Source organism: Drosophila subpulchrella, chromosome 2L, assembly GCF_014743375.2.
Source record: "Drosophila subpulchrella strain 33 F10 #4 breed RU33 chromosome 2L, RU_Dsub_v1.1 Primary Assembly, whole genome shotgun sequence".
In the NCBI taxonomy this organism is placed as follows: Eukaryota; Metazoa; Arthropoda; class Insecta; order Diptera; family Drosophilidae; genus Drosophila; species Drosophila subpulchrella.
In genome coordinates, this window is record NC_050610.1 from 11,099,681 (window position 1) to 11,115,176 (window position 15,496).

The 15,496-nt window shown below is 40.4% G+C and overlaps 6 protein-coding genes across 7 annotated transcripts; all 6 read right to left on the bottom strand.

The window, feature by feature from the left end:
- Positions 1 to 185: 185 nt before the first annotated feature.
- LOC119546546 (facilitated trehalose transporter Tret1) lies at positions 186 to 1,992 on the bottom strand. Its single transcript, XM_037852898.1, has 6 exons — positions 1,914 to 1,992; positions 1,635 to 1,864; positions 1,444 to 1,574; positions 982 to 1,328; positions 502 to 914; positions 186 to 434 (listed from the first exon to the last, which is right to left on the bottom strand). The coding sequence occupies exons 1-6, from the start codon at positions 1,990 to 1,992 to the stop codon at positions 234 to 236; spliced, it is 1,401 nt and encodes a 466-aa protein (XP_037708826.1). The 3' UTR covers positions 186 to 233.
- Positions 1,993 to 2,029: 37 nt separating this feature from the next.
- Positions 2,030 to 3,943, bottom strand: LOC119546545 (facilitated trehalose transporter Tret1). The gene is made up of 6 exons (XM_037852897.1): positions 3,840 to 3,943; positions 3,549 to 3,778; positions 3,359 to 3,489; positions 2,960 to 3,291; positions 2,486 to 2,898; positions 2,030 to 2,426 (listed from the first exon to the last, which is right to left on the bottom strand). Exons 1-6 carry the CDS (start codon positions 3,931 to 3,933, stop codon positions 2,226 to 2,228), a joined length of 1,401 nt encoding a protein of 466 aa, XP_037708825.1. The 5' UTR covers positions 3,934 to 3,943; the 3' UTR covers positions 2,030 to 2,225.
- Positions 3,944 to 4,175: 232 nt separating this feature from the next.
- Positions 4,176 to 6,016, bottom strand: LOC119547488 (facilitated trehalose transporter Tret1-like). Its single transcript, XM_037854377.1, has 6 exons — positions 5,904 to 6,016; positions 5,616 to 5,845; positions 5,435 to 5,565; positions 5,046 to 5,377; positions 4,579 to 4,991; positions 4,176 to 4,518 (listed from the first exon to the last, which is right to left on the bottom strand). The coding sequence occupies exons 1-6, from the start codon at positions 5,995 to 5,997 to the stop codon at positions 4,318 to 4,320; spliced, it is 1,401 nt and encodes a 466-aa protein (XP_037710305.1). The 5' UTR covers positions 5,998 to 6,016; the 3' UTR covers positions 4,176 to 4,317.
- Positions 6,017 to 6,844: 828 nt separating this feature from the next.
- On the bottom strand, positions 6,845 to 8,663 carry LOC119548149 (facilitated trehalose transporter Tret1-like). The gene is made up of 6 exons (XM_037855249.1): positions 8,560 to 8,663; positions 8,271 to 8,500; positions 8,082 to 8,212; positions 7,688 to 8,025; positions 7,218 to 7,630; positions 6,845 to 7,158 (listed from the first exon to the last, which is right to left on the bottom strand). The coding sequence occupies exons 1-6, from the start codon at positions 8,627 to 8,629 to the stop codon at positions 6,958 to 6,960; spliced, it is 1,383 nt and encodes a 460-aa protein (XP_037711177.1). The 5' UTR covers positions 8,630 to 8,663; the 3' UTR covers positions 6,845 to 6,957.
- Positions 8,664 to 9,834: 1,171 nt separating this feature from the next.
- Positions 9,835 to 11,211, bottom strand: LOC119548150 (probable metabolite transport protein CsbC). Of its 2 annotated transcripts, XM_037855251.1 has the most exons (5): positions 11,112 to 11,211; positions 10,840 to 11,054; positions 10,337 to 10,780; positions 10,148 to 10,247; positions 9,835 to 10,091 (listed from the first exon to the last, which is right to left on the bottom strand). In XM_037855251.1, the coding sequence occupies exons 3-5, from the start codon at positions 10,411 to 10,413 to the stop codon at positions 9,891 to 9,893; spliced, it is 378 nt and encodes a 125-aa protein (XP_037711179.1). In that variant the 5' UTR covers positions 10,414 to 10,780; positions 10,840 to 11,054; positions 11,112 to 11,211; the 3' UTR covers positions 9,835 to 9,890. The 2 variants fall into 2 exon arrangements, with proteins under 2 accessions (XP_037711179.1, XP_037711178.1); XM_037855250.1 differs by having other exon boundaries at positions 10,337 to 11,054.
- Positions 11,212 to 12,158: 947 nt separating this feature from the next.
- LOC119548148 (facilitated trehalose transporter Tret1) lies at positions 12,159 to 14,891 on the bottom strand. The gene is made up of 6 exons (XM_037855248.1): positions 14,723 to 14,891; positions 14,190 to 14,422; positions 14,000 to 14,130; positions 13,578 to 13,939; positions 12,436 to 12,917; positions 12,159 to 12,373 (listed from the first exon to the last, which is right to left on the bottom strand). The coding sequence occupies exons 1-6, from the start codon at positions 14,769 to 14,771 to the stop codon at positions 12,227 to 12,229; spliced, it is 1,404 nt and encodes a 467-aa protein (XP_037711176.1). The 5' UTR covers positions 14,772 to 14,891; the 3' UTR covers positions 12,159 to 12,226.
- Between the last annotated feature and the right edge of the window lie 605 nt (positions 14,892 to 15,496).

A 15,496-nucleotide genomic window follows, 5' to 3' on the forward strand; every position in this document is an offset into this window, starting at 1 on the left:
AATTAATCTTATTTAAATATACATGAAAATGTAAACTGAAAATCCGCTTTTTATTATCTAGGTAAACCGAAAATTAATTCCCTAAACAATCTTCTGGGTAAGACAATAAAACCAATTAAAATGGTTTTATTGATTGAAGTCAGACGATGGTAGATGACTTCCAATTATAATTTACAAGGCATTTGTTGATTTGATGTTATCGCTTTATTGAAATCCCAATTTCACACTCTTCGTCAGTCATCCAACATAGATTTTCCCTTGGTTTCCTTCATGAAATATGTAAAGTAAACGAAACTCAATGCTGTGACACCTGCACACGACCACATAGTGGCAGAAATACCCCACTGTTTCATGCAAATGGGGAAAATGTTTAGCATGACGAAGACAAAGCTGCTGCAGACCACAATTGCCATTGAGGCGGCCTTGGCACGAATCTGTAAAATGTCATTTATTTACTAATGAAAATCAATTACTAACATTAAAATCCAGTTGAGCACATACCTTCACAGGAAACATTTCCACGAGGGTGACAAAGAAGCAGCCCACAAGTCCAATGTTGCCCAGGAAAATGTCCATTGACATGAAGAGCAGGGGTATCCAACTATATTCGCTAACGTCATGAGTTTCGGCATATTTGGTGAAAAAACCAAAGGCTGTTAGGCTAATAGCCACGCCCCCCGTGGATACCAACATAAGGAGCTTGCGCCCACAAATGTCACAAAGCAAAGTGGTCACATAAGTGCCCAGAATTTGGACAGCTCCTATGATGATGGTGCAGGTATTGGGATCCATTGTGCTGCCCGACCTGGCGAATATATCCGACATGTAGTTGACCATGGTAAAGAGTCCGCTGAACTGATTGGCAATCAGCAGAACCAAGGCGGGACCATAGGCTCTGAGAGCGGGTCTTGAGCCTACCAATATTATAACCATTATAATGTAATGTAACTAGGTTTTCACAGTAGATACTAGTAAACTCACAAAAGTCCTTAAAAGTGATGGCATCCTGCAAAGGATCTCCTTTCGTCAAAGCAATTTTCATGATCTCAAACTCCTCCATAGCTTTGTTCTGGTCGTGAATATTATCAGAGTCCTTGATGTTCTTATAGTACCTAAATGATCTTTCAGCTGCTGAGTACTTGCCAATTCTTATCAGATGCATGGGTGACTCCTTAATGAACAGCAATACGGAAATGAGGTAGCACAGCGGCAATATCAGCACTATCCAGGGTATAGAGTAGTACGACATGTGGGTGCCCATTATATAGCCCACTAGTATGCCCACATTGACCGATAACATCACCATGGCGGAGAATGTTCCTCGGATGCTGTTGGTGAAATACAAACATATGAGTAAGAGTTAATGGTTTGTTTTTGAGACGTTAGAGTTCAGTCTTATCTTTTGATAATCATCTTGCGACAAGCCATAAATTATCCACTTACTTGGCATCTGATATTTCACTGAGGAAAATGGGATGAACAATGTACATGCCTCCGCCACAGATGCCAGCTAGAAGTCTTCCCACATACAGGTACTCAACACTCTGGGCAAAGTAGACCAGGATCCACAGGCACTAAAAGCATAAATGGTATTTGAACTCGATTCACATTGTTTGCTATTGATGACAAATTACCGAGTGAGGAATGGCAATGAACAGCAGACACCTTTTGCTTCCCAGGCGCTCGAGCAGGGACCCTATCAGAATATTGCCCGTCACCGAACCCATTCCCAACATGGAGCCCACCCATGAGATCTCGAACTCGGACCTGACCTCAAAACCCACTGGGGAGTCGGATTGCAGATTCCTCAATGTGGGCGACAGCCATCCAATGCCAATGCCATGGGATATGGATATGACATTAACTGCACAAAATCATTAGAAATATTCATATAGATAGATATAATCACTCACTCAACAGCGTAGTCAGCAGCTGGTATCGATTCCTGCGATTAAGCAGGCAATTGGGCCTTTTAAATAACTGCATCAACATTTTGTCCCCTATAAATGAAACTTATACTCTTTTCATGTACAGAAAACAACACACCGATCTTTATTCAGTCTTGCATTGGCCAGATATCTCAGATCACTGAAAGGGCTTTCCACTGAGGAGTCGCTTTAATTTTCAGACTTGTAACCTCTGGCCGTAAAGATAGCTACCGGGCTTAGGCTAATCACCCAGGTGCGACATAATTTGATAAACCATTATCTCCCTCAGTAAACAAACTAAGCCTCCAGTAGCGATTTGCCGTTGGTCTCCTCCAGAAAGAAGAAAAAGTAGAGGAATCCGGCAAAAGTAATGCCACTACAGCACCACATGGTTATCGAGATGCCCCAAACCGCCATGCAAATGGGGAAGATTTTCAGGGTGAGGAAGACGGTGCTGCTCAGGATGACCACAAAGGTGGAGACGCATACAGATCGTATCTACAAAGAGATATAATAGAGATAGAGAAGATTTTTTGGGGGAAATAATAAAAACCCACCTTGGCCGGAAAGAGCTCCACTAGGACTACAAAGAGACATCCCACCATGCCGACATTGCAGAATAATACGAAAAGGGATAGGATCACGAGGGGTAACCATCCCACCATGGTGAGATCAGTCAGAGCGGCAAAGTAGGTGAAGGTTCCAAAGGCCAGCAGGCAAGCAGAAGCCCCAGAAGTGGAGATCAGCATGAGGATCCTCCTTCCGTATTTATCGCACAGCAGGGTGGTCACATAGTTCCCCACGATCTGGAGAGCTCCAATGATGATGGTGCACATGCTCAGGTTCAGAGTGGTGTGGGATGCCGCAAAGACGTCGGATAGATAGGTGGTCACACAGAAACTGGCGCTGAATTGATTGGACATCAGCAGAACACCCGCAGAAGCATAGGCCTTAAAAGCTGGTTTCGTAACTGAAAAGGGATAGGGTTATATTTTAAATTTACCCTGAGACTACTGTCCCTATCTACTCACTGAAATCCTTGTAGTTAAATGACTTTGCCTTCTCGTTCTGTTCTTTGGTTAGCAGATACTTTAGTTCCTCGAACTCACTCTCAGCCTTGATGTCATCCTTTGTGATGTTCTTGTAGAACATAAACGACTTTTTGGCCGCCTCAACTTTGCCCTTGCGAATAAGATGGTGTGGGGTCTCAGGAAATAGGAAGATACAGATGAAATAACAAACTGGAAGGGCGATTATAAACGGGGGAGATGTAAAGTAATCAAAACTTGTGGACACAATATAACCCGCCAAAACACCCGTGTTCACCGATAGTAAGATTATGGACCCGAGCCGACCGCGTACGCTGCGAAGATATATAATAAGATAGTTAATCAGAGCCTAATCCAGCACGCTCCATTAGACAGACTTACTTGGAATCGGCTATCTCGCTAATGAAGGTCGGAAGGACAACGTAACAGGTGCCACCAGTAATGCCAGCCATCAGACGACCGATGTAAAGGAACTCCACGCTCTGAACGAAATAGACCAGGAACCAGAAGACCTAGATGATAATACCACAGTGGTGAAATAGTTTCGCACAAAGTTGCCGACTCATCTCACCGTGTAGGGAAGTGCAATAAAGAGCAAGACCAGCTTGCGACCAATGCGATCTTGCAGAAATCCCGCCAGCAGATTGCCCATTACACTGCCAATACCGACGACGGATCCTATCCAGGAAACCTGGTCCACAAGAACGGGGAAACCCAGGGGTGAGTCTTCGGTCTGGAGATCCCTCATCACCGGCGACATCCAACCCACTCCCAGTCCATGCGAGAATGTGGCTATGTTCACTGGGGAAATAAGTAATCTATAAGGGAGGTTTCTTCCACTATATAATATGGTAATCCTTACCCAGCAGGGTTACCAGGAACTGATTTCGATTCCTCCGGCCCAGCAGGCAGTTGGGATTGTCGAAGACCGAGGCTAGGTGCAACTTCACCGTCATGATGCTTTCTCCAGACTGAATCAGTTTCATCTATGCTCTGAACTTCCCCTTAAATATTTCGCAACCGGTTTATCTAAGACCGATAAGCCAAAGTCTTTTATGGCGCCTATCATCTGGGAATACACTTGAAAAGACTTTCTATAGGAAACCGCAAGCGATGTTGTTTATATTTTTTTATTTGTGACTTATTCTTATTTCGTTACACAATTGATTGGTTTTCAAAATTCTCAAATTTTGTAGTGACGTCACGACGGAGAAACTCAAAATTGTTGTTTTCTATTCGCGGTGACTTGCCAGGCCACCGGGTTGATATTGACCTCTGCAACTTGGCAGATGGCTGTGTAGCTCCTTTTGTTATCTCACTCCCTCTATTGAGTAATCAAATTAACCCTCCAATAGTGACTTCCCTTTGGTCTCTTCCAGGAAGAAATAAAAGTAGAAAAAACAGAGAATTGTACTGAAACTGCAGCAACTCATGGTCGCCGAGATACCCCATTCAGCCACGGAAATGGGAAAGATTTTCAGAGCCAGAAAGACCATGCCACTTAGGATCACTGTGAATGTGGAAACACAAATGGTTCGTATCTGTAAATATAAAGGGTAATTTAAATATTTATAATATAGAATTTATTTTCAGTAACCCACCTTAGCTGGGAATAGTTCCAGGAGGAGCACGAAGACACAACCCACCAGGCCAATGTTGACCAGGCATATGTAGCAGGACAGGATCACCAGGGGCAGCCAACCCACAGCAGATAGATCGTAATTCTGGGCGAAATACGTGAAGCAACCAAAGGCAGCCAGGCAAACGGATGATCCCAAGGACGACACCAACATGAGAAGCCTGCGTCCGTACTTGTCGCACAACAAGGTGGTCACATAGGTGCCTACTATCTGAACAGATCCTATGATAATGGTACACATGGTAAGATTCAGGGTGGTGTGAGACGCAGCGAAGATGGTCGACAAATAGGATGAAACACTGAAACTGGCACTAAACTGATTGGCGATCAGCAGGACTATCGCCGAGGTATAGGCCCTAAAAGCGGGCTTGGTAACTAAAAAAAAATACACTATATAATTAGAACTCTTTGATCATATTTTCTACTCACTAAAATCCCTGTAGTCAAAGGAACTTTCCTTCTCTTTCTCTGCTTTGATCAAACGGATCTTTAAGTCCTCGAACTCGCTTTCCGCCTTGATATCATCCCTTTTGATGTTTTTGTAAAACCTAAAAGATTTTTCGGCTTCCGAGAACTTTCCCTTACGTATAAGATGATGAGGCGTCTCCGGAAACAGAAAATTACCCATAATGTAGCACAAAGGGAGGATGATAATAAACGGGGGTGTTGAAAAGTAGTTAAAATTGGAGGAGACTATGTATCCTGTGAGTACTCCAGTGTTAACCGTGAGCAGAATCATGGAGCCAAGACGACCTCGAATGCTGGATAGGATTTAAAGCAATAAGTTTAAGTTTTCATATTTCCCTAAACTGACTTACTTGTCGTCAGCAATCTCGCTGAGAAATGTGGGAAGGACGACATATGATGCACCACCAGTCATTCCGGCCAACAGACGACCCACATAAAGGAACTCCACTCTCTGAACAAAGTATATCATGCACCAAAACATCTGAAAATTTTATTTATTATAACGAAACAGTATATATTGACTTATCTCACCATATAGGGAAATGCCACACCAAACATGACCAGCTTGCGTCCTATGCGATTCATCAAAGTGCCGGCCAGAATATTCCCCAGCATACTTCCAATGCCCACTAAGGATCCTATCCAGGAGACGTCCTCTACCAGGACGGAAAAATCGAGGGGCGATTGATCGGTAGGGAGATCCCTCATCACCGGTGACATCCAACCCACGCCCAGGCCATGGCAAAAGGTTACGATGTTCACTGGTTATAGGAAAGTTCTTGAGAGGATTGGTTCATGAGATTGAAGTGTATTCCTTACCTAGCAGGGTCACCAAGAACTGATGGCGATTCCTGCGGTTCAGCAGACAGTTGGGACTGTCGAAAAGTGAGGACAGGTGCATTTTCAATGTCATATCTATTCAACGATGTCTGGAAGAAACAAGTAACGTCTGCCGCTTTCACTTCCGCTTATATACTTTTCAACGGGTTATCTAAGTCAGATAACCCCAAAGCCCCCTGGAGGGTTTACATATTTAATTAAGAATTCAGGCTTTTGCAAAATAGTTTTTATGTTAATGAAAAGAATTCTTATTATTATTTAAGAATTTTCATTTCTATAAATCTTTAACAATATTTAATTCATAAAAAACCTATATAAATGTAGCGGTAAGTTGCCCCATTGCCCTCATTATTTCGTCAGACGAACTAAACATCCGGACCGAAATAAAAAATACAATTAGTACGACAATCAACATCTGCATTGTTTACTCAGCCTTTAAATGGATTACATTTGCCAATCGTTACAACAACAACAAACGCAAATAAAGGTTTGTTTAACAAAGATTTAAATAAACAGTTTTTTTTATTCAACAAAGCCATTAACATAAGTTAATCACTAAATTTAGTAAATATTACCAAGTTGTAATAAAAGATTGACCTAGGACTGTCTTCTGGTAGCCCAAGGTCACATCTAATAACTTTACTTCTTACAAATAAAATAAAGGCAGCTAGTTGATCTTTTGCCAGTACCAAGTTTACTTTAATGACCCAGAAATAAACAATAAAATTCCTAGATTTTGTCATTCTACTTATTTATTTCTATATTTGATTTTATTTTAATAATAATCAAGTAATAATAAATAATAATAATAATCCAAACAATCATTTCTTAAGGGCAGCTCGTTAATAGTTCCCATTCTCCAAAACCATGAAAATAGCATATATTTTTACTTAAACATTTTTTTAATTGTCTTGAGTTATCTTTATTTCATAAAAAATATATAACACATAATTTCAGTTTGTTTTAACTTTCCTATTATTTCTTCCTAGCAACAAAAAAGCGAGCTATTTAATTCTTCAGTAATGCAAGGCCGTTAATCTTCAATCATGGACTTTCCCTTGGTTTCCTGCAAGAACAGCCAGAAGTAAAGGAAGGTGAGTAGTGCCGAGGCGGCGGAGAACCACATGGTTATCGATATGCCCCAATAGTGCAGCATCAGGGGAAATAACTTCAAGGTGCCAAAGACGAGGACACTCAAGAAAATCACAGAAAGCGAAGTGGCCAGGGAGCGAATCTGCAGGAAGTCAATATTTTTTATCTTTACAAATTTTTTGAAGATCCAAAAATATATACCTTAACAGGAAAAAGTTCCACCAGCACAAGGAAAAAGATTCCGATCAGTCCAATATTGGCCACATAACAGATGATGATCATCAGCACCAAAGGAAGCCAATTGAAATCGGTGAGATCGTAGTTTTCGGCAAAGTACGTAAAGCATCCAAAGGCAATACATCCGATTCCCACGCCCATTGTGGAGATCAACATCAGAACCCGTCTGCCCACAATATCCACTAGTACGGTGGATGTGTAGACCCCAACGATCTGAACCACTCCTATGATAATGGTGGCCGTGTTAACATCCACAATCGAACCCGAGGCCTTGAAAATATCGGACATATAGTTGATGAAGCTGAAAACGCCGCTGAACTGGTAGCCCAAACTGAGGACAATGGAAGCCGCAAATCCCTTAAGAGCGGGTTTGGTCACTGCAATAGAAAAATATATTATAGGTATATGTATTTAAGGCTATAATCCCCACTTACTGAGATCCTTGTAGCTCAGAGGTGTGGCATTCCTGTTCTGCTGGGCAAGTACGGCTGTGCGAAGTTCCTCAAAATGGACCTTTGATGTTTGTTCGCAGATTGCAGCCCTCTGATTTCTATAGTATCTAAACGAGCATTCGGCTTTAGAAAGTTGGCTCTTCCTAAGTAGATACGGTGCCGTTTCGGGTAACATTATATTGGCCATAAAGTAGGCAACGGGCAATATAATGGCCAGGAAGGGTACGACATGATAGGCCAGATAAGTGCTAAGTATATAGCCAGCCAGTATACCCAAATCGACGGATAGCATCACCATGGAAGTCAGGGCCCCCCGAATGCTGTAAGTTTGGGAATATTTTTGTGAATTATTTTTTAAAAGGGAAGAAAAACTCACTTGCTGTCGGCAACTTCGCTGATGAAAATGGGAACCACCACATAGCCTGCTCCACCGGTAAAACCGCACAGAAATCGCGCTGCATATAGAAAGTACACATTGGAGGCACAGTATATCAAAATCCAAATGCACTGAAAGAGGAAACTTTATCTGGTGTCTAATTTTTGACAAATTGAAAGGGCCACCAACCGCATACGGTCCCGCCAGCAAGTAGATGCAGAATTTCCTGCCAGCTCTTTCAATTAGCAGAGCTATGGTTAAATTTCCGCACAGGCTTCCCAGTCCCAACATGGAACCCAGCCAGGATATCTCAGCCAGATTGACTTCAAAATCCAGGGGAGAGTCTGGCGTTTGGATTTTGGTTAGGGTCGGTGAGAGCCAACCCACTCCCACGCCATGGCCAAAGGTAATGATGTTCACTGCATAGATGTATCTTTAGGAGTGGAAAATTCGATGGAAAATTTCGCTGGCTTCTCACCAATAACCGTGGCCAAAAGCTGATAACGTGTTTTGTGCTTCAGCAAGGAATTTTCGAAAATCCTAACCATTTTGGCCTTCTGAATGTCAGTCGCACTCCAGAGTTTTCCCACAAATGCGATAGCTTGTAGTTTAAAAATCCCAGCAAAGGCAAAAGCTCGCCCCGCTAAATCGCTTTATAAACTTTATATCCGCAATTCAGGAGATCATTGGGTATAGTATATCTTTGTGTTTTCTCTTTGGCAAATTGGCGTACCTAAGGTAACGTCACAAATTACTTTGTAAAGATAAGTGGCAAAGCTTTACAAACAGATTAAGTTAGACTAGATTGTTTTTTGGCCAGCACAAATTTCACAAGGCAAACACATAATTGCTACCACAACACGATGAGACCACAAAAAAGGGGCCTGTCCGTCTCGCCGGTTCGTAAGCTGTAACGTTTACGATATTGGTCCAGACTCAACCGGCAATTTAGTAGATAAGGCCCGGGACACGAAACTTCTGGTAAAAAAAGTTGCGAAAGTTGCGAAGCACCTGGATGGCAAAAGAATGAAATTCTATGAAGTTTGGAAAAGGAAATGTGGGCCAAGGATATGCGGACATGGCAGTTTTACGGCTCCCACAACTTTCTCTTGCAGAAGTGAAAACAAGTTTTGCATAAAAGTATACCCGGAATTACAATTTGTAGTTCAGCTGAAAGGGAACGTTTCTTACGAAGTAAAATTCATGTTTAATCGCAACAGTGGATCGAAAAAAGATGTGTGTTATTTCAAAAAGTACATTTTAAATCCTTAAAATTGCTGGTAAATGTTGAGTACTCTTCTGAAGAATTCGCGGAACCATTTTATGCATGGATCAATTTGTAGCTCTATATAATGATGTCTGAAAAAATCGGGCTCTCATTTTGTTGAAAAATATGTGTCTTAAAGGGCTTAAAGTGTCAAGTAGGTTTCGAATATATTTGTATTTCCTCGCTCAAGACTCTGTATGTAGCATACTTTTTAACACAACATTTGTATAAGATTTCTTATCCAAGGGTGAAAAAATATTCTGTTTTTTCAGCTTTTGTCAGAAACTTCTAGTAATATATTTATGTTATTCATTTAGTTAAAAAACTTAAGATTTTATATTTTCCAAATGGAAAACTCGTTTATTTTTATTTAATTCAGTTTAACTTGTCTGATTGAAATGAAATGCAAATAAAGAAAGTTTTTATACTTCAACCAACGATGTTCTGGCAAGATAAAGGTAAAGAGAAGCAAACAGTACTCGGAACTATGTTTATTTTATTTTTCTAAACGAATTGCAAGGTAATACACATGCAGAAATTGTTTAATCATCGAACATCGATTTTCCCTTACTTTCGGGCAAGGAAAAGAGAAAGTAGATGAAGGTAAGCAAACTTAATGTTGCTGGAAACGACATCGTCAAGGATATGCCCCAAAAGTGCAGCATCAGAGGAAATAACTTCAGTTTGCAGAGCACCAGGATGCTCATCCAAATGGTGGATACCGAAGTGCCAAGAAAAGGTATCTGCAAAATGCCAGGATAAGTGAACTATTTTTTTAATTTTAAAGCATTTATCTCACCTTAGCTGGATAGACATCCACAATATCCAGAAAGACGAGGCCAACCATTCCCATATTGGCCAGGTATAATGTGAAAACCATCAGCACCAATGGAAGCCAACTATAAATAGAAAGCATAAGATTGTGCAAAGTTACCCAAGAGATCTTTCAGAGAAGTTCCAGGATATTAGATAATATAAATAGTCTTACCCATGACTGCTGATGCAAAACACTAGTTCGAAGATCTTCAAAGTCCACTTGTGTATTGTTGCATCGTCCCTTCTCATTTTTGTATTTTCTAAAGTACTTCTCAGCCGATCCGAGTTGGTTTCCTTTCATTTCGGGCAATATTAAGCTGACAACAAAGTAGGCCACGGGCACTATGAGGCCCAAGAAAGGCACCACAAAGTCAACAGGTACATAATACAAAGCCAGCCAGAACTCCAAAGTCCACAGACAACATCAGAGCAATGCTGGGGATTCAATGACAACAGACTTTAATTACATTTTAAACTGCTGACATAAAAAAACCACCTGGCGGCTGCCACTTCACTGATAAAAACGGGTACAACCACACAGGCTGAAACCACACAAAAATCATGCTGCATATAGAAATTAAATATTGGAGGCACAGTAAATCAAAATCCAGAGGCACTGAGAGAAAAGGTGTCGATACTATAACGCATTACCCGTCTATCAGACATCCCACTCACTGCATAAGGTACTGTCAGCAGATAAATGCAGAATTTCCTGTCAGCTCTCTCCAACAAAAAGGCTATGAATGATTTCCGCACAGGCTGCCCAGTCCCAACATGGAACCCATCCAGGATGTTTCATCGATGTTAACTTTAAAGGCCAGGGGCGATTTTGGTCAGTGTGGGTGACAGCCAGCCCACTCCCACGCCATGGCCAAAGGTTATGAAGTTTACTGCACAAAGAAACCGAGTTTGAATAGCAATTTTAATTGGCTCTACATCCGACTCACCTATTTGGTGTGGAGTGGCCAAATGTTGATATCGTGTGTGGGCCTGCAGCAGTGAGTTGTTAATGATTTTAACCATTACTCTACAGATATCATCCACTTCACATTGTCGCCCAGCAAATGCAAAGCTCTCTTACTTTGGGAATCAGGAAAATTATTGTAGCGAAATCTCATTAGGAAACTGTAAGCTTTATCACCGCGCTATCGGCATTTGTTTGCCATCTGTTTGCCCATAAAGATTAATCTCGAGCTGACAAACACTTTAAACTAAGATGAGGAGGATTGTCTAGTTAACTACACAAAAGGTGTTTGATGAAGATAATATGGAGGAGACACAATCAACTTTTTAGTGAGATATTACGGAGATAAAGAGATAATGATATTGAGATTGATAGTCCTGAAAATATTTTAGAATGATATTACGCTTATCCTAGAAGTAGGCAACATCTTTTCATTTTTTAGTCTGAACACCCACCTTCAAGCTTTTGCTGTTTCGAGATGTTTTAAAGTACGTTGGAAGATTACTAATAAGTTTAGCTGAATCAGGAACACTTAATAGTTTCCACAGTTAAGTACTTCAAACACTCAGAAAAAATTAACTTTACTTTTGTCTATTGACCTTAATTAAAGGAATCATAAAATTGAAATAGCTAAACTTGGTCTTAAAAATGTGCCTTCCGTCTATATTTAAGGACTAAATTGACTATAAAGTGAAAGAATTTTTTTTGGGTTGACAATATATTATATTTTTAATAATATAATACATTTAAAAACCACTTAAAACCAATTCACTAGGATTTTCAAAGATTTTAGGAAACTTAACAAGGGTTCAAACCACATATCAAAATTCTTGAACAAACCTCTCCTAGGTAGATGATCATTATCTAATCAAAGATTTTGGCTTGTAAAGACAATCTTTTGTAAAGCGACAGCTGAGAAAGTTCAAGGTGGACGGATAGACAACAGATTGTTGTATATTCCATACAACAATCATGCCAACTGTGCTTACTTTTTAAACCTAAGGTTCAAATACTTTTAACACATCAGACAGAGAGTGTATTTCTTTTTGAGATTTTATTCAAAACAATAACAATTCATTTATAATAAATTTATTAATATTAAAGGCTGGCCAGGATGGCTTCGACTGTCTTGCCCTTGGTTTCGGGCAGGAAAATGGCAATGAAAATAGCCGCTGAGAAAGATAAGATGGCAAACATGAAGACGGTTCCGTGCATTCCCAGTGTTTCAGTGAAAACGGGCATCAACTATTAAGAGGCAATAAATTTAGTTAATTTTCGAAATCTACCAGATATCCTAAAAGTCCCACCTTGATGGTGCAGGTGGAAATCAACCAGAGCACCGACATGAGAATCATTATCGCAGTGCTCCTAATTTTCTGCGGCATTATCTCCGATACGACCAGGAAAGGCAGGGATAGCAACCCGACAGCTGCCAGGAGCATCATGAATGAGAACCCGCTAATGGGAACCCAACTGAAGGCGGATACCTCATATCCGGACACCTGCAAGTAGCTATATGTGCCCATGGCAATTTGGCCGAATCCAATTCCAACTGCCGATACCAGTAGCAGTATCTTCCTGCCCAATCGGTCCACCAGAACGGTGGATGCATAGGTGCCCACTAGTTGGATGAGACCCACCACAATGGCTGCCATCGTGGGTGGCAAACTGGATCCCGACTGCTCAAATATCACTGCCGTATAGTTCAGCATGGCAAAGCAGCCGCACAGTTGATTGAAGCTTATGAGTCCCAATCCAATTAGGAAGGCCTTGCGTGTCTTGCCCTCAGCTGGTTAAGAAATATAAACATAATAAGGATGTAAATAGATAAAACATAAGCTTCTATAGAGGTTAGTTGGGATGTTTTCAATAACACTTTAAGAATATTACCCATACGCACCGTTACTATCATCTTAACAGCTTAATCCTTAGCCCATAATAAATATCTTAGCTTTGCCAAACTATTTGTGTTCATTCCATTTCATGGTCCCAAGGTATTGTATACTTCTTTTCATAGATTATTAATTAATATCCTTAGCATCATTTACTAATTAAGTATACGCAACGTGGTGTTTTTTGGTTTCTTTAAATTTAAATGAGTCCGAGTTCGCTTGTAAAAATCTTCATTCATAGATAAAGAACTTTGCTTCTATTTTATATTTCTGCGTAATTTATAAGACCCCCTTTACTAATACTCTTGATTTTTATGATATTTTATGCGTTTCCTTAGCATCATTGTAAATTAAGTAAGCTTAATGTGAAACCAAGGCCTGCAATTATTTGGATTATTTAAATTTAAATCAGTCAAAATAGTTTAAGTTAAAATTACCGGCTAAAGCCCTTTAGATATTTTTCCTTCCTATCTTCTATTTCTGCGTAATTTATAAGACCCCTTTACTAATACTCAAAACAGCATTTACGGCACCCCTTACACCCTCTACATGTTTACCAAAGTCAGCCCAGGTGACACCGCTGGCTTCATTAACCTCGGCATCGGCATCCCCCGAAGGTTTCTCCGTGGTTTTCAGTTTCTGCAGCTCCAGCTGCAGCTCCTCACTCAGCTCCTTGGCCGGATTCGCCTTTATATTGCGATAATACCGCAGCGAGTGCTCTGCCTCATCAATCTTGTTTACCCTGGCCAGATGCTGCGGTGTCTCAGGCATAAACCAAAAGCAGCCCACAAACACGAAGGATAATGAGGATACTATCCAGGACACCTGGGCATAGTTGAAGTAATATCCCAGAACGAAGGCCAGTACGATCCCAAAATTGCAGGTCAGCACCAAAAACACACCCAAAATGCCGCGAATGCTACAACAAGGATATATATTCAATAATATTTTCATTAATTATCTTTTAGGCGTTACATACTTGTCTGATGCGAGTTCAGAAATATATATAGGGATAACCGTAAAACATCCGCCTCCCGCCGCGCCCCCAATAAATCGGGCGATTATTAGGTGCATTGGATTGCGGGCAAAGGGTATAATAACCCAACCGAGCTGTAATTAAAATATTGTTTAATTCCATGCATTCTTTGAATATTTCAATTAATAAATACCAAATTCGGCAATGCCATCCACATGAGGCTCCATTTCCGGCCAATTTTGTCCGCCAGCCAGGTAAACAAAAAGGTTCCGAATAGGCCACCCAAACAAATATTCGAGGCTACCCATCCCTGATCTTTGGGGCTCAAAGGACCCGTTTCCAAGGGACTATCCTCTGATGACAATTCCAGAAAACTGGATGATGGCCAACCACAAAATGCGCCATACGATATAGAAATTATATTTACTGAGAGGGAAAGTGGGAAAATAATTTTAATCAGATAAAGGCATAGTTGCATTTACTTTTGGAGGCAACTACACAACAGTAAACTCTTTTAAAAATAAATATTTGTAAATTTCAAGTTGCCGTAATACTAATAACTTAAAAATTTTTTTAAAGGCTTTTAGTAAATTGATTTTATTTATGTTTATATTTATATTAAAGTCACTTTATTTCGGTGCAACATTTAGAATATGGATTCAACGTTCCGGAAAATTTCGTAATTTCATAAACATTTTGTATAGTTTTTCAGAATTTTTAACTAACCACTTATAGCAGCTAAGTACTGGTATTTATCACTACCGGCGGAACTCATATTGGCGAAACTTTTTAATTAAAAGACTATTTCTCCGAAATTCATAGCCCGACGAGTCCTCCGTTTTGGATAGGTATTCCTCCGAATCCCGTAAGTGTTCGCGTTTAACTAAGCGAATCCAGTGGCTGGATGATAATATTTATATATTGCATTAGATCGTAAACGAGCTTAGTTGAACTGGGGAGCACAACGCGAGTGGCGTAGATTATAGACCGTTATCACTGCTTCATTATGCTCTGGCGAAATGAGAGCAGAAGCGAATCCACTGTCACAGAAAAATAGTTAATTATGGCCCGCGGTGTTAAAGCAAATTTGTTGTTGCTCACCCTCAGCCGATTATAATAGTACACAATTATTTTTACGACTTTCTGTTTGTTTTTTCCTGATTTGATATGCGTTCGATGAGAGGAGAACCCTCTCTTTACAACAGCTGTATATACTACTACCACTTTCCTACCGAGAAGAGAAGTATATTGTAAATTAAACGTGCGCCTTAATCGCGGCAAATATTTGCCCAGTCGAGATACTCAGCACAAACATTAGACGCGCATTTAACATTTTTGGCAATCCCTTTGGGCCATCTCATCAGTATACACGTAAATTAGGATTAGACGGTAGCACGACTTAATTAAATCGGATTTTATACCATGCGAAAATTATGCGTGTTCCAGTCATTTAAAGCACATGAAAAAGGTGTATTTCGTGCTTCAGGTTTAGTAAATAAC

Bases quoted from the DNA above. Each gene is read 5' to 3' on its own strand.
- LOC119546546 (XM_037852898.1), bottom strand. From the start codon at position 1,992: ATGTTGATGCAGTTATTTAAAAGGCCCAATTGCCTGCTTAATCGCAGG. The intron at 1,865-1,913 runs GTGAGTGATTAT...GATTTTGTGCAG, and splicing joins GCTGCTGACTACGCTGTTGA to TTAATGTCATATCCATATCC. The intron at 915-981 runs GTGAGTTTACTA...TAATATTGGTAG, and splicing joins CATCACTTTTAAGGACTTTT to GCTCAAGACCCGCTCTCAGA.
- LOC119546545 (XM_037852897.1), bottom strand. From the start codon at position 3,933: ATGACGGTGAAGTTGCACCTAGCCTCGGTCTTCGACAATCCCAACTGC. The intron at 3,490-3,548 runs GTGAGATGAGTC...ATTATCATCTAG, and splicing joins TTATTGCACTTCCCTACACG to GTCTTCTGGTTCCTGGTCTA. The intron at 2,899-2,959 runs GTGAGTAGATAG...ATCCCTTTTCAG, and splicing joins ATTTAACTACAAGGATTTCA to TTACGAAACCAGCTTTTAAG.
- LOC119547488 (XM_037854377.1), bottom strand. From the start codon at position 5,997: ATGACATTGAAAATGCACCTGTCCTCACTTTTCGACAGTCCCAACTGT. The intron at 5,846-5,903 runs GTAAGGAATACA...TCCTATAACCAG, and splicing joins GTTCTTGGTGACCCTGCTAG to TGAACATCGTAACCTTTTGC. The intron at 4,519-4,578 runs GTGGGTTACTGA...TTATATTTACAG, and splicing joins TGGAACTATTCCCAGCTAAG to ATACGAACCATTTGTGTTTC.
- LOC119548149 (XM_037855249.1), bottom strand. From the start codon at position 8,629: ATGGTTAGGATTTTCGAAAATTCCTTGCTGAAGCACAAAACACGTTAT. The intron at 7,631-7,687 runs GTAAGTGGGGAT...TTTCTATTGCAG, and splicing joins TCTGAGCTACAAGGATCTCA to TGACCAAACCCGCTCTTAAG. The intron at 7,159-7,217 runs GTATATATTTTT...GACTTCCTGCAG, and splicing joins TGGAACTTTTTCCTGTTAAG to ATTCGCTCCCTGGCCACTTC.
- LOC119548150 (XM_037855251.1), bottom strand. From the start codon at position 10,413: ATGAGAAGGGACGATGCAACAATACACAAGTGGACTTTGAAGATCTTC. The intron at 10,248-10,336 runs GTAAGACTATTT...TTCTATTTATAG, and splicing joins TTTTGCATCAGCAGTCATGG to TTGGCTTCCATTGGTGCTGA. The intron at 10,092-10,147 runs GTGAGATAAATG...GGCATTTTGCAG, and splicing joins TGGATGTCTATCCAGCTAAG to ATACCTTTTCTTGGCACTTC.
- LOC119548148 (XM_037855248.1), bottom strand. From the start codon at position 14,771: ATGAGTTCCGCCGGTAGTGATAAATACCAGTACTTAGCTGCTATAAGT. The intron at 13,940-13,999 runs GTATGTAACGCC...TCCTTGTTGTAG, and splicing joins TCTGAACTCGCATCAGACAA to CATTCGCGGCATTTTGGGTG. The intron at 12,918-13,577 runs GTAAACATGTAG...TTTCTTAACCAG, and splicing joins TGTCACCTGGGCTGACTTTG to CTGAGGGCAAGACACGCAAG.